Genomic DNA, 16,237 nt, shown 5'->3' on the forward strand with positions numbered 1-16,237 from the left:
GTGTACACCGGCCTGGTCTTTTCACCCTCAATTCAGAGGCCAGAAATAACGGGACCCGGCCCGCTCGTGCACAATTTTTTGGCGTACGACCTTCAGATGGCAGAGACGAGAATTTTAGATCAAGCTCGAAGGACCAATTGTTGCAGGAATTAAATTCCTCTGATTTATTACCCAATTAAAATTAAACACTCTGTCAATCCATAAGAATTTGTATGACTCCTATTTGTATAAAATGGACAGAGCCCAGTCTTAAAGTCAATCAGCAGTGTTTATTCACGAGAGCCCATTACCCATTTTACCACAGGTTATAAACTGAAAATGATGTCATTAGTTTGCGTACTACCCAGTCTCATCTCTGCTCCAGTACAATGGCTATATGGTTCTCAAGACTTAGATAATTTATGATCCAAGCCAAGGTCTGCCTGTGTAGATAAGCCTTCTAGCCAGTCTGGCTATAAGTTCAATCATTTCTACCAAGGAACAGACAGTCATTGTTCTAATTCTTGATTATATTTACACACATTATATTCAGTACTAGGATTAAAATGAAAATTCATACATATACAGTAACATAATAGTATTCTGATTAGTCAGTCCTGATTGAAATCTATACATAATTATTCATTATTGATCAAAAAAATTCCCTTAACAACCTACCACCCACCTGGGGACTGAGGGTTATGAGAGAACCCCACATCACTAGCTTCTCTTTATACAACCTGCCATCTACCCACCTGGGGACTGAGGGTTATGAGAGAACCCCCACATCACTAGCTTGCATGTTCTGCAGCCTTGTAAAGATAAGGAGGGGATGACTGGGAGGCAGGTTGGCATTTATTGTCATGAATCTTGCCCTGGAGGTAGTTCAGCAAAGAGGCCAATTTTGACTTTGCAGCTGGCATATCTAGAGGAAATCTCGCAGTTCTACTTCCAGGTCAAGATTCATGACAAACATCAACCTGTGACTGGCAGAAGCAATGAAGAATCGATAACGCGTAAGCCATATATAATTGTACAATTTGTTGTTCAACATAAAAGACAACAAATGATCACATTGGTATTTTAACAGTGTTATTGTAAGAGTTTACATGTTTAAACAGAGGATCCATCTAAAACAGTATAAAACAAGATAATAAACAGAGGATCCATCTAAAACAGTATAAAACAAGATGATAAACAGAGGATCCATCTAAAACAGTATAAAACAAGATGATAAACAGAGTATCCATCTAAAACAGTATAAAAATAAGTGCAGTATGTTCTGAGAATGTTACTTTAACGTCAACTCATAACGTCACACTATAACTTCATGGGAGTCTTGTGGAAAGACTGCATGATGTTTTGGGGGATTGAGTGACGTCTTCATCAACATTTGCAGAATATTCCTGTAATATTTTCACCTCTTGTCAGACGCCAACAGTCTAGTCAGCTGCAGACATTCATAAGGAGTTCTAGTAGTTTATTTGCCATTTGCAGGTATAAAAAGCAATACATACATTGTAATTCCTTGTTGGATCTCTCTCACATATAGGACAGTACATACCAGAGGAGGCTGGTGAAGGGAGGATGGCTCATAATAATGTCTGGAACAGAGTGAATGAAATGGAACACATGGAAACCAAGTGTTTGATACCATTCCACTTATTCCCCTCCAGCCATTACAAGCCTGTCCTCCTCAATTAAGGTCCCACCAACCTCCTGTGGTACAAACACAAACAGTAAAATTATCATAAAAATGCAAAGTGGTAAAAGATCAGAAAAGGAAACAAAAGGTTCAGTCATGTTCTAATAGTCTGATGAAAACAGTTTAGGTTGATGATATAACAGGCAGATAGAACTGGGCTAGAAGCTGTTCTAGAACCTGTGGTCCAGAAACTGATTTAACAGGCAGATAGAACTGGGATAGAAGCTGTTCTAGAACCTGTGGTCTAGAAACTGATTTAGCAGGCAGATAGAACTAGGATAGAAGCTGTTCTAGAACCTGTGGTCTAGAAACTGATTTAACAGGCAGATAGAACTGGGATAGAAGCTGTTCTAGAACCTGTGGTCTAGAAACTGATTTAACAAGCAGATAGAACTGGGATAGAAGATGTTCTAGAACCTGTGGTCCAGAAACTGAATTAACAGGCAGATAGAACTGGGATAGATGCTGTTCTAGAATCTGTGGTCCAGAAACTGATTTAACAGGCAGATAGAACTGGGATAGATGCTGTTCTAGAACCTGTGGTCCAGAAACTGATTTAACAGGCAGATAGAACTGGGATAGAAACTGTTCTAGAACCTGGGATCCAGAAACTGCCTAGCAACCACTGGTCCTAGACTGGTGCCCTGAACGGCATATGTTTTTTGAAAACGCCTATATGTGTGTGTGTGTGTGTGTGTGTGTGTGTGTCCAGTCTGAGTGTGTGTACAGTGTATGTGTGTCCACTATGTGTGTGTGTGAGTGTCAGTGTGTGTCAGTGTGTGTGTGTGTGTGTGTGTGTGTGTGTGTGTGTGTGTGTGTGTGTGTGTGTGTGTGTGTGTGTGTGTGTGTGTGTGTGTGTGTGTGTATGTGTGCACTAGAGCGTGTGTATCCCCAATATGTGTGTGTGTCCAATGTGTGTATCCAGTGTGTGTTTGTGTGTGCATGTGTCCAATGTGTGTGTGTGTGTGTGTGTGTTTGTGTCCAAAGTGTGTCTGTGTGTGTGTGTGTGTGTGTGTGTGTGTGTGTGTGTGTGTGTGTGTGTGTGTGTGTGTGTGTGTGTGTGTGTGTGTGTGTGTGTGTGTGTGTGTGTGTTTGTATCCAAAGTGTGTGTGTGTGTGTCTGTGTCCAGTGTGTGTGTGTGTCCAGTGTGTGTGTCCGTCCAGTGTGTGTGTGTCTGTGTGTGAGTGTGTCAGTGTGTGTGTGTGCATCACTGGCACAGGGACACTGAGGAGTCCCAAATCCCAAAGGAATCATCATAAACCCTAAACCCTGGATAGAGTGGCTCAGTGAATGTGGAGGTGAATGTGATCAGGTGGGTCAGTGTGTCAGAGGAGGCTCTGTAGAAGGACAGAGTGCCGGCTGGCCAGTCCAGATACACTCCTACTCTGTGGGAGCTGGAGGAGGGAACGTCTATAGTAGTGAGATTATTATTGTGCCAGACTCTGTAACTGTTGTCAGAGCAGAACAGACACCAGGACTTGTCATTCCATCCAAGCCAACAGTCCTTAACCCCTCCTCTCCTGCTGATTCCTTTATATGTCACTCCTATTCTCGCCCCTCTTCCACTCCACTCTACCTCCCAGTAACAGCGCCCAGTCAGACCCTCTCTACACAGCACCTGTCCACAGCCATCAAATCTCTCTGGGTGATCAGGATACGGCTGCTCCTCTGTCCTCCATGTCACCTTTCTGTTCTCCTCAGACAGAGAGAGGTGTCTGTCTACTGTGTTTTGGTCCAGTGTGAGATCACAGACATCTGATGGATGAAACCAGACACAATATTAGAAATCATCATCATTCACATTAGAATGTTAACTCACTTTTCACTAATTTATTTAGTGTAGATGTTTCTAGGTATCAAAAGGAGAAGTTAAGGTAACTTGAGACTTGTTGAATGATCATATGTTATACTTTATGGTGATATAAAACACACTTATTCCCATTAATTACACACACACACACACACACACACACACACACACACACACACACACACACACACACACACACACACACACACACACACACACACACACACACACACACACACACACCTGTATGCATCAAAAACACAAACACACATTTCTAATGTAACACGAACACGCCACACACACAGACACAAACATTGTCAAAGCAACTCTTTGTAAATGTTGGTGTCCCTGATTTCTGCTTCTGTAGAACTACAGCTGATATTTAATATGACCAAGTAAGTAATGATGGTGTTCATTGACTTTGACTTAACTTGAAATAAGACTTATTCTTAGTCATATTCTTCACAACAGTCAAAACTCACATTTTCTAAGCCCAGGTTTCATTCTGTTCTCTCCACCATGTTCCACACTGTAGCGGTAAGCAGAAGAACAGACAGTCATTGAGGGATACACATGAACACACACACACACACACACACGCACGCACGCACGCACACACGGTCAAGCGTGACACGCGGCACACACGGTCAGTGTCCAGTGTGTGTGTGTGTGTCCAGTGTGTGTGTGTGTCCAGTGTGTGTGTGTATATGTCCAGTGTGTGTGTGTCCAGTGTGTGTGTGTGTATATGTCCAGTGTGTGTGTGTGTGTGTCCAGTGTGTGTGTGTGTGTGTGTCCAGTGTGTGTTTCACATTGGACACACATACATAGGAACAGTCAGCATATAACAAATGCATAACATACATAACAAACAGTCAGCATATAACTTTGTCCAAGTGGTGTTAAGAATGTTTGTCTTAACTAGCCTGATAAGTCAAACATGTCTGATATGAACATTGACATAAACCCTCTACGTACTTGAGTTTCTCCAGTCTGCAGTGTGGATCCTCCAGTCCAGCAGAGAGCAGTCTGACTCCTGAGTCTCCTGGGTGATTGTAGCTCAGGTCCAGCTCTCTCAGGTGTGAGGGGTTTGACCTCAGAGCTGAGACCAGAGAAGCACAGCCTTCCTCTGTGACTAGACAGCCTGACAGCCTGCAAAGAGTCAAATCATATTAAAATCACACTGCTTTCTTTGGTGGTGAAAATTGTGGCAGTATATTTTTTCTAAATGTTCAGTTACATCAGTGTCCTGACAGCTGTCATATCTATTCATAAATGAATGTATCATTATTATAAATGATCAAAGTATTGCTTGTAGAGAGAGAAATGTATAGTACAATTATTTGAGTAGACTGACCAGAACAGTTTAAAAAGCAGTATCAGTCAAAAGACAGACAGTGAGGTATCAGATTTAGATTGTATTGAGTATACAGTCCACAACATATCTATTTTGACAGTGAAGCTAACATTTTAAATGTGTCTTTGTACTCCAACATTTTGGATTTGAGATCAAATGTTTCATATGAGGTGACAGTATATAATGTCACATTTTATTTTAGGGTATTTTAATACATATCTGTTTCACCATTTAGAAAAATAAAAGCACATTATGTATCTAGTCCCCCATTTGATGAAGTCATAAGTATTCTGACCAATTAACTCATAGTGTATTAAAGTAGTCAACAGTTTAGTATTTGGTCCCATATTCATTGAACGTAATGACGACATCAAGTCTGTGACGCCATGACTGAGAAAGATCATGAATAATAATGAGTGAGAAAGTTACAGAGGCTACAACAAAACATACTAACCTCACCATCACCAATAACAGAGGCTACAACAAAACAGACTAACCTCTCACCATTACCAATAACAGAGGCTACAACAAAACATACTAACCTCTCACCATTACCAATAACAGAGGCTACAACAAAACAGACTAACCTCTCACCATTACCAATAACAGAGGCTACAACAAAACATACTAACCTCTCACCATTACCAATAACAGAGGCTACAACAAAACAGACTAACCTCTCACCATTACCAATAACAGAGGCTACAACAAAACATACTAACCTCTCACCATTACCAATAACAGAGGCTACAACAAAACAGACTAACCTCTCACCATTACCAATAACAGAGGCTACAACAAAACATACTAACCTCTCACCATTACCAATAACAGAGGCTACAACAAAACAGACTAACCTCTCACCATTACCAATAACAGAGACTACAACAAAACATGCTAACCTCTCACCATTACCAATAACAGAGACTACAACAAAACATGCTAACCTCTCACCATTACCAATAACAGAGGGGGTCTGATCTTTGTGCCTCTGTAACTTTCACCATTAACCTGAAATAAAAGGTGACATTCTGTACTGTCACCTAATATGAAACATTATATCTCAAATCCAAAATGCTGGAGCACCAAATTTAAAACTGTAAGCTTCACTGTCCAAACACATATGGTGTGGACTATGTGTGTCTGGTAAACACATGTGAATCTGTTGAACAGTTATCACTTGTTGACCAACTACAGGAATACTGACCTCAGAGTCTCCAGTTTACAGTGGGGATTCCCCAGTCCAGCAGAGAGCAGCTTCACTCCTGAATCCTTCAGGTCATTGTTACTCAGATCCAGCTCTCTCAGGTGTGAGGGGTTTGACTCCAGAGCTGAGACCAGAGAAGCACAGCCTTCCTCTGTGACTCCACAGCCTGACAGCCTGACAAAGAGATCATCATGACTTCACAAACACACTGTTCATTTAACACCAGTTGTGTAGAAGGACAATGGGAGATGCATTTGGTTTATTCTCTCAAACAGCATATATATTCATGTTCCATCTCCTAGAATTGTACGATCATAATGTTGTACTAATGTGAAAATCAATTAACTGACATAAAATGTTAATCAATAATACATATTTATCTCTAAACTAAATATTTCTTCCTGATGATTAGTTCTTATATGCCATTTTATTTACTCACAGAACAGCTCTGGAGGCTTTGACCACTGGCAGCAGCCTCAGAAGACCTTCCTCTGATCTGGAGTATTTCTTCAGGTCAAGCACATCCAGCTCCTTTTCTGAAGTCAGCAACACAAAGACCAGAGCTGACCACTGTGCAGGTGACAGTTTGGCTTCTGAGAGACTTCCTGATCTCAGGTAGCTTTGGATCTCCTCCACTAGAGAATGGTCATTCAGTTCATTCAGACAGTGGAACAGATTGATGCTCCTCTCTGGAGAGAGATTCTCCCTGATCTTCTCCTTGATGTAGTTGACTGTTTCTTCATGGCTCTGTGAGCTGCTTCTTGTCCTTGTCAGTAGACCTCGTAAGTGCTTCTGATTGGACTCCAGTGAGAGACCCAGAAGGAAGCGGAGGAAAAGGTCCAGGTTGCCTGTCTCACTTTGTAAGGCTTTATCCACAGCACTCTTGTAGACAGTAAATTTAGGCTTCTGTCTTTTCCTCACAGAAGGTTTCCAGGATGTTGTTTTCAGTTTGTCCATTAGATTCTCATTGTTGTTGATGAATGAGAGAAACACATATACAGCAGCCAGAAACTCCTGAATGCTCAGATGCACGAAGCAGTACACCTTGTCCTGGTACAGCCCACATTCCTCTTTAAAGAGCTGTGTGCACAATCCTGAGTACACTGAGGCTTCATTGACATCAATGCCAGCCTCTTTCAGGTCTCCTTCATAGAAAATCAGATTGCCATTCACAAGCTGTTGAAAAGCCAGTTTTCCAAGTGACAGAAGGCTCTCTTTATTCCAGTGTGGACCTGTCTCTTCTTTCCCAAGATACTTTTCATTCTTCTGTTTTGTATGAAACACCACAAGGTGTGTGTACATCTCAGTCAGAGTCTTGGGTATCTCTTCTCTCTTATGTTTAAGTATGTCTTCAAGGACTGTTGCAGAAATCCAACAGAAGACTGGAATGTGGCACATGATGTGGAGGCTCCTTGATGTCTTTATGTGTGAGATGATTCTGTTGGCCAGGTCCTCATCACTGAATCTCTTCCTGAAGTACTCCTCCTTCTGTGGGTCACTGAACCCTCGTACCTCTGTCACCTGGTCAACACACCCTGAAGGGATCTTATTGGCTGCTGCAGGTCGGGTAGTTATCCAGAGGAGAGCAGAGGGAAGCAGATTTCCCTTGATGAGATTTGTCAGCAGAACATCCACTGAGGTTGACTCTGTGACGTCACAACAGATCTTGTTCTTCTGGAAGTCTAGGGGCAGTCGGCACTCATCCAGACCATCAAAGATGAACAGAACTTTGTACTTGTTGTAGTTGGAGATTCTTGAATCTTTAGTTTCAATTGAGAAGTGATTGAGAAGTTCAATGAAAGTGTGTTTGTCCTCTTTCATCAAATTCAGCTCCCGAAAAGGGAATGAAAATACAAATTGGACATCATGATTTGCTTTTCCTTCAGCCCAGTCCAGAATGAACTTCTGCACAGAGACTGTTTTTCCAATGCCAGCGACTCCCTTTGTCAGCACAGTTCTGATAGGTTTGTCTTGTCCAGTTAAGGGTTTGAAGATGTCGTTACATTTGATTGCAGTCTCTGGTCTTGCTTGTTTCCTGGTTGTTGTCTCAATCTGTCTCAGCTCGTGTTCATTATTGACCTCTCCTGTTCCACCCTCTGTGATGTAGAGCTCTGTGTAGATGTTATTGAGAAGTGTTGGGTTTCCTTGTTTAGCGATCCCCTCAAATACACATTGAAACTTCTTCTTTAGATTAGATTTGAGTTCACGTTGGCAAATCACAGCAAGCTCATCTGAATGAAGAAATAACACAGAGGATTTTAATATAACGTCTGTTTTAATAACTATCAATGTTTTCATAATCCATTCCAGACTGGTGTTATTATTATTGTTATTATTATATTATTATTGATATTATTGATGGTATTATTAACATTCGCTCTCTCTCTAAATGAATCAGTACAACACATCCCTGCTGCTACTTGATGAGGACACTCGGTGTTGTGTTAAGGCTGTTACAATATCATTGAGTTCACAGCTACTTTAACTGTACTTTAGCTACAGCTTTTAAATGTTATAAAACATCATTCAACATGAGGTAGACAGATCTTACTTTTCTCCAGTGTGTCAGCAAGCTCCTTCTGGTTCATTTTCCTCAGGATGTGCAGTGTGATCTTCAGAGCCCCCTCTCTGGCACTGCTCTCCTGCTTCTCATCTTCAGCATCCACCACTTCCTTATCCTGCTTCTGACTCTCAAAGCCTTCTGGGAGTTCTGGACAAAGATTCCTCTTGAACAGCTTCAGCTCGTTCTTCACAAATGTCATAATTTTCTCTTCAAGCAACTGAAATAAATCAAGTAAATATGTTAAGCAAGAGACTAAATGCTTTCTCATTAACACATTAATGAATGATTGACAGATCAACTTTACTTGAAGTAAACAAAAACAAATGTACATAACAGGACCACATACACTGAATATGGAGGCCAGGTCTGTTTCATGACTTTGGGAAGACTGACCACTGAGAATCTCTGACTCTGATCTCTCCTGTTGGTTTCTGTGGACAAAACATGAGATTACATCTCCTCATCCAGGAGTACACACACACACACACACACACACACACACACACACACACACACACACACACACACACACACACACACACACACACACACACACACACACAGGGAATGTTGTGTTTGTTTAATATTGTTTTAGGACTATGAAAATGGACAAAATGATTAGCCTATGGATAATGAAAACAACAAAAAAGAAATGTGAAAATGGGAGAGGAGAAATTACTAGAGACAGTGTTGTTTAACTCACTGACCAGGACCCATGAGTTCTTCTTACCTTTGTTCAGTAGAAAAGTCTCCCTCTCTAAAGTATATAAGAGCATCCATAGACCGGTCACTCTTCATGGACACACAGCTGGGTACAGAGGAGGCTGGTCTCTCCTGCTTGATTGGTCTTCAACACAACATCGACAAACATTACATCTCTCATCTCCTCTGAGCTCAGATGGGGAAACATAAGAAGAGTTTTATACCAAAACGCCATATATCACTTTGCAGAAATGTTTGCAAATTAGCTTTGGTATATCAGACACTACAGTTGATGTGCAATGAGAAAGTCATTCTGCTTTGAAAGATGATAAACTTGTAACGTCACTTTTGAGCAAATGTCCTTTGAATATTTTGGTACCTGCTGCAGAGCTCTTCTTTGTCTACAGGGCTTTACTTTGGCGGATAATGTCTCCCATCTAAATAAATTGTTTTTTATAAAAAAAAAAATATATATATACAGTGCCTTGCGAAAGTATTCGGCCCCCTTGAACTTTGCGACCTTTTGCCACATTTCAAGCTTCAAACATAAAGATATAAAACTGTATGTTTTTGTGAAGAATCAACAACAAGCGGGACACAGTCATGAAGTGGAACGACATTTATTGGATATTTCAAACTTTTTTAACAAATCAAAAACTGAAAAATTGGGCGTGCAAAATTATTCAGCCCCCTTAAGTTAATACTTTGTAGCGCCACCTTTTGCTGCGATTACAGCTGTAAGTCGCTTGGGGTATGTCTCTATCAGTTTTGCACATCGAGAGACTGAAATTTTTTCCCATTCCTCCTTGCAAAACAGCTCGAACTCAGTGAGTTTGGATGGAGAGCATTTGTGAACAGCAGTTTTCAGTTCTTTCCACAGATTCTCGATTGGATTCAGGTCTGGACTTTGACTTGGTCATTCTAACACCTGGATATGTTTATTTTTGAACCATTCCATTGTAGATTTTGCTTTATGTTTTGGATCATTGTCTTGTTGGAAGACAAATCTCCGTCCCAGTCTCAGGTCTTTTGCAAACTCCATCAGGTTATCTTCCAGAATGGTCCTGTATTTGGCTCCATCCATCTTCCCATCAATTTTAACAATCTTCCCTGTCCCTGCTGAAGAAAAGCAGGCCTAAACCATGATGCTGCCACCACCATGCTTGACAGTGGGTATGGTGTGTTCAGGGTGATGAGCTGTGTTGCTTTTACGCCAAACATAACGTTTTGCATTGTTGCCAAAAAGTTCAATTTTGGTTTCATCTGACCAGAGAACCTTCTTCCACATGTTTGGTGTCTCCCAGGTGGCTTGTGGCAAACTTTAAACGACACTTTTTATGGATATCTTTAAGAAATGGCTTTCTTCTTGCCACTCTTCCATAAAGGCCAGATTTGTGCAATATGCGACTGATTGTTGTCCTATGGACAGAGTCTCCCACCTCAGCTGTAGATCTCTGCAGTTCATCCAGAGTGATCATGGGCCTCTTGGCTGCATCTCTGATCAATCTTCTCCTTGTATGAGCTGAAAGTTTAGAGGGACGGCCAGGTCTTGGTAGATTTGCAGTGGTCTGATACTCCTTCCATTTCAATATTATCGCTTGCACAGTGCTCCTTGGGATGTTTAAAGCTTGGGAAATCTTTTTGTATCCAAATCCGGCTTTAAACTTCTTCACAACAGTATCTCGGACCTGCCTGGTGTGTTCCTTGTTCTTCATAATGCTCTCTGCATTTTTAACGGACCTCTGAGACTATCACAGTGCAGGTGCATTTATACGGAGACTTGATTACACACAGGTGGATTATATTTATCGTCATTAGTCATTTAGGTCAACATTGGATCATTCAGAGATCCTCACTGAACTTCTGGAGAGAGTTTGCTGCACTGAAAGTAAAGGGGCTGAATAATTTTGCACGCCCAATTTTTCAGTTTTCGATTTGCTAAAAAAGTTTGAAATATCCAATAAATGTCGTTGTACTTCATGATTGTGTCCCACTTGTTGTGGATTCTTCACAAAAAAATACAGTTTTATATCTTTATGTTTGAAGCCTGAAATGTGGCAAAAGGTCGCAAAGTTCAAGGGGGCCGACTACTTTCGCAAGGCACTGTATATACTGTATACTCAGACACTACCTGACCTCCTATAAAGGGTTATATATATATTCTATATATACTGTATACTCAGACAGGCTAACCTCATATAAAGGGTTCTATATATATTCTATATATATATACTGTATACTCAGACACTTCCTAACCTCCTATAAAGGGTTCTATATATATTCTATATATACTGTATACTTAGACACTTCCCCACTCCTATAAAGGGTTCTATAAATATTCAATATATACTGTATACTCAGACACTTCCTAACCTCCTTTAAAGGGTTGAGTTTATTTTTATTTTTACAGGGACAGTGCACATTAATCAACGTTTCAGTAAAAGTGCCGGTTTTAGCCAGCCGGCTAATTTTCAACCGCAGTCCCTGGGCAGGTTATTGAAAACAATTACAATATAGACAATAGCAACATAGAACAAGCAAGACATAGAAACATAGGACAAGCAAGACGTAGCATACAGACAGAGCAACATAGAGCAAAAAGCAGCAAGACAAAATTCATAAAAGCAACAAAGTGTTTCCACACCTCACAAGCTGCAGACAACAGATAACATGGAAAGCGGCAACACACAGCTAGGGACCATGTTCACAAATCTGATTGACCTTTAGCCATGTCTTCAAGCATTTTGTGAAAGTGTGATATGTGGTGCAGTTATGTGTGTCTGATGGCAGTGTATTCCAGACATGGGAAGCTCTCACAGAGAATGCAGATTTACTAAAGGTCCTTTTCCTTAGGGGAACTATACAGTCACCTCTCATGGCAGACCTTGTGGATCTGCTGCCATATGTCTTGGTTTTCTGTTTAACAAAAATATTGAGTGGAGGGGAGCCAGGCCATTAAGGATCTTGAATACAAGACATGCGTCGGTGTATTGCACAAGATTTTCCCAACTCAAGAGCTCATGCTTTCTAAGGATGTGACAATGATGATGGCTATTGGGCTTCCTATCAAGCACTTTGAGAGCCTGTTTGTAGACAGACTGAATAGGTTTTAATGTTGTACAGCAAGCTTGGGCCCAACTAGTCAAGCAGTATGTTAAGTGGGGGAGTATCATAGAGTTGAAGTACAGTTTTGCTACCTCTGTAGTCAAACAATTTCGTATAAATCGGAAATTAGCTAGGTTGAATTTAGTTATTTGAATTACCTTTTTCACATGCTTTTTAAAAGAGAGGTTGGAATCAAGTATGATGCCAAGGTACTTAAAATCGGATACCACCTGGAGCTTCTCCCTTGACACATAGACATCTGGCTCAGTAGCATCTGTTGCCCTCTTTGTGAAGAACATGCAAACAGTCTTTTTCACATTGAGATGCAAACACGAGTCACTGAGCCACTTTGTAACCTGGACCATTACAGTAGTGAGTTCTTGTGCAGCTTGTTGTTTGCTCTTTGCATGCACATATATCCCTGTATCATCTGCATACATTTGAACTTCAGACCCAGTACAGACAGAAGGCAGATCATTAATGTACAGGCTGAACAGGAGGGGCCCCAGTATTGACCCTTGGGGCACGCCCACATCATAGCTACGATAGGGCGACAGCTCATTGCTCACTCTGACACACTGAGTTCTGCCTTCAAGGTATGATTTCATCCATCTCAAGGCATCAGGGGAAAAGTTGAACTTTGACAATTTTGTGATGAGAATCTCATGGTTAACAGTATCAAAAGCCTTCCTTAGGTCCAGAAACACAGCCCCAACAGCACCCCCTTTGTCCATCTTGGACTTCACATTTTCCAGAAGAAAGCAGTTGGCCGTTTCTGTGGAGTGTTTCGCTCTGAAGCCAAACTGCATGGAGTGTAATGTGAAGGGGCTGTTGTTGAGGTGGGCAATCAGTTGTTCTGCTACACACTTTACAACAACCTTTGACACCACAGGTAGTATACTAATGGGCCTGTAGTTACTCACGTCAGCAGGGTCGCCTGATTTAAAGATGTCCGTTATTATGGCCGTTTTGTTTAGTTTCGATTAGGGGCAGTTCGGTAGCGCAATTAACAATCCCTCCCGCCTGCACTGGATGCGGGGAACTAATTAAAATAGCTTGCGTACCAGAAGCAGAGTCAGGGTTCTATATATACTGTATTCTCAGACACTTCCTAACCTCCAATAAAGGGTTCTATATATATTCTATATATACTGTATACTCAGACAGGCTAACCTCCTATAAAGGGTTCTATATATATTCTATATATACTGTATACTCAGACAGGCTAACCTCCTATAAAGGGTTCTATATATATTCGATATATACTGTATACTCAGACACGCTAACCTCCTATAAAGGGTTCTATATATATTCTATATATACTGTATACTCATACACTTCCTAACCTCCTATAAAGGGTTCTATGATGAACTTCAGTGGTTCTGTATATTGTAGGAAGATAGAACCCTTTTGGTTTCAACAGGAGTGAAGAGTGTGTTGATATAACAGATATATTGTCAGTATTCAGCTTGTAACAACGATCAGAATAAAAACTAGAAAGTTATGCCTGCCAACACATTAGATAATAATTAAGAGGCTAAATTATTGTGTCATGCTAAAATTTTATAGAGGTGTGTGTGTGTGTGTGTGTGTGTGTGTGTGTGTGTGTGTGTGTGTGTGTGTGTGTGTGTGTGTGTGTGTGTGTGTGTGTGTGTGTGTGTGTGTGTGTGTGTGTGTGTGTGTGTGTGTGTGTGTGTGTGTGTGTGTGTGTGTGCTGGTGAGACAACCACATATCACAGTCTAATATACAGGATACAAACATTCCATTACAGCTAAATCGCGTTTTGAAAAACAAAAATTCATACACAAAAATCTATGAATTAAAATCTTAGAACAACAATATTTTACAGACAAGGTTCCCCTGAGCAATACTGTCTGATAAATAACAAATGTGAAACAATGGTGGAAACAAGTTTTAGAAACAAACAACATTGTAATCTCACCTCTTAGCTTTGGTGTCATGTTCCCCAGAGAGTCTCGTTTTAGAGGCAGGGCCCCCCTCCTCTCTCTCCCCAGAGAGACTCATTTTAGAGAACTGTCCCCTAAACAGAGATCCAACATGGTTGTTGTGGTTAACACAGTAACAACTAAACAGAGATCCAACATGGTTGTTGTGGTTAACACAGTGACAACTAAACAGAGATCCAGCATGGTTGTTGTGGTTAACACAGTGACAACTAAACAGAGATCCAACATGTTGGTTGTGGTTAACACAGTGACCCCTAAACAGAGATCCAACATGTTGGTTGTGGTTAACACAGTGACAACTAAACAGAGATCCAGTATGTTGGTTATGGTTAACACAGTGACAATTAAACAGAGATACAACATGCTGGTTGTGGTTAACACAGTGACAAATAAACAGAGATCCAGTATGTTGGTTATGGTTAACACAGTGACAACTAAACAGAGATCCAACATGTTGGTTGTGGTTAACACAGTGACCCCTAAACAGAGATCCAACATGTTGGTTGTGGTTAACACAGTGACAAATAAACAGAGATCCAACATGTTGGTTGTGGTTAACACAGTGACAACTAAACAGAGATCCAACATGTTGGTTGTGGTTAACACAGTGACAACTAAACAGAGATCCAACATGTTGGTTGTGGTTAACACAGTGACAACTAAACAGAGATCCAACATGTTGGTTGTGGTTAACACAGTGACAACTAAACAGAGATCCAACACACTGACAACTAATTATTGAAGGTCAATTGTTCTATTTTATTAATTATCTCTTGGACATGTAGTTGTGATTGATATTGTTCACCTTTTCTCCATGTCGTGGAACTAATAACAATAATATAATAATAACAATATACTGTTAATACAAATATTAATAATAACAATATAACATATATAATAATGTAATATTAATAATAATAATGTCTCTTTCTCTTTTCTCTTTCCCATTCTAGTGTGTTGCTTTGTTCAACAGGTATGATATTATGATGCTGTTACTGAATTCAGTTCATAATATCGATGTTAAGAAAAGTCTGTTCAGTGGTTTCATACCAAATTACACAGGAAGCAGGAGCTCATTGGAATTTAGAAAACAACACATGTTCTGATATTATGAAAGACGACTTACAATTTCTACATAAAAAATATACAAACTGTAAAATAACCGCGATACACGAATATATGAACAACATGTTATTGAATTTGACTTGCCTACACCCAGTTAGCGCCATTTTGTATGATTGCACTGTCACGTAGCTGTCCCAGGTGAAATGGACTGTTAGATCTGAGTGTTTTACTGTCATTCACTATACTAAAATAACACTGGACATTTAATGTCTCTACACACTTTACAATAATCCCTGGGAAGATTCTTACCTTGTAGCCTGAATTCACAACCAGAACATGTCAAGTCATTGAGATATTTTCCGTTGTGCTGAGAGATCACCTTCTTGTTCACAAGTGTCTCTGTATCTATGTTCTAGGTTCAGTTGATCTTTGGATGCAATAATATCTGGTCAAAGTCTAGTGACACAACACCATAGTACATCATAACCATAACAGCAGTTTAACCTTTGGCCAGTAAAGGCCATGGCATACTATAACATGTAGAATCATTATGATGATCCAGGTTCAACATATCTCTAACTTTGAAGTATGCAATGGGGTCCCACATTATTGACCCTCAAACCAACTCTTAGTTTCCTGATTCAGATCTGTCTAAATCAACTCTTAGTTTCCTGATTCAGATCTGTTTAAACCAACTCTTAGTTTCCTGATTCAGATCTGTTTAAACCAACTCTTAGTTTCCTGATTCAGATCTGTTTAAACCAACTCTTAGTTTCCTG

General features: G+C 40.4%; 1 protein-coding gene across 1 annotated transcript; it reads right to left on the minus strand.

The window, feature by feature from the left end:
* Positions 1-249: 249 nt before the first annotated feature.
* Positions 250-15,875, minus strand: LOC135533150 (NLR family CARD domain-containing protein 3-like). Its single transcript, XM_064960558.1, has 10 exons — positions 15,768-15,875; positions 14,369-14,467; positions 9,349-9,465; positions 8,965-9,049; positions 8,607-8,835; positions 6,495-8,286; positions 6,056-6,229; positions 4,470-4,643; positions 3,977-4,023; positions 250-3,439 (listed from the first exon to the last, which is right to left on the minus strand). The coding sequence occupies exons 2-10, from the start codon at positions 14,449-14,451 to the stop codon at positions 2,892-2,894; spliced, it is 3,249 nt and encodes a 1,082-aa protein (XP_064816630.1). The 5' UTR covers positions 14,452-14,467; positions 15,768-15,875; the 3' UTR covers positions 250-2,891.
* Positions 15,876-16,237: the final 362 nt, after the last annotated feature.

This window comes from Oncorhynchus masou, unplaced genomic scaffold, assembly GCF_036934945.1.
Source record: "Oncorhynchus masou masou isolate Uvic2021 unplaced genomic scaffold, UVic_Omas_1.1 unplaced_scaffold_2249, whole genome shotgun sequence".
Lineage (NCBI taxonomy): Eukaryota > Metazoa > Chordata > Actinopteri > Salmoniformes > Salmonidae > Oncorhynchus > Oncorhynchus masou.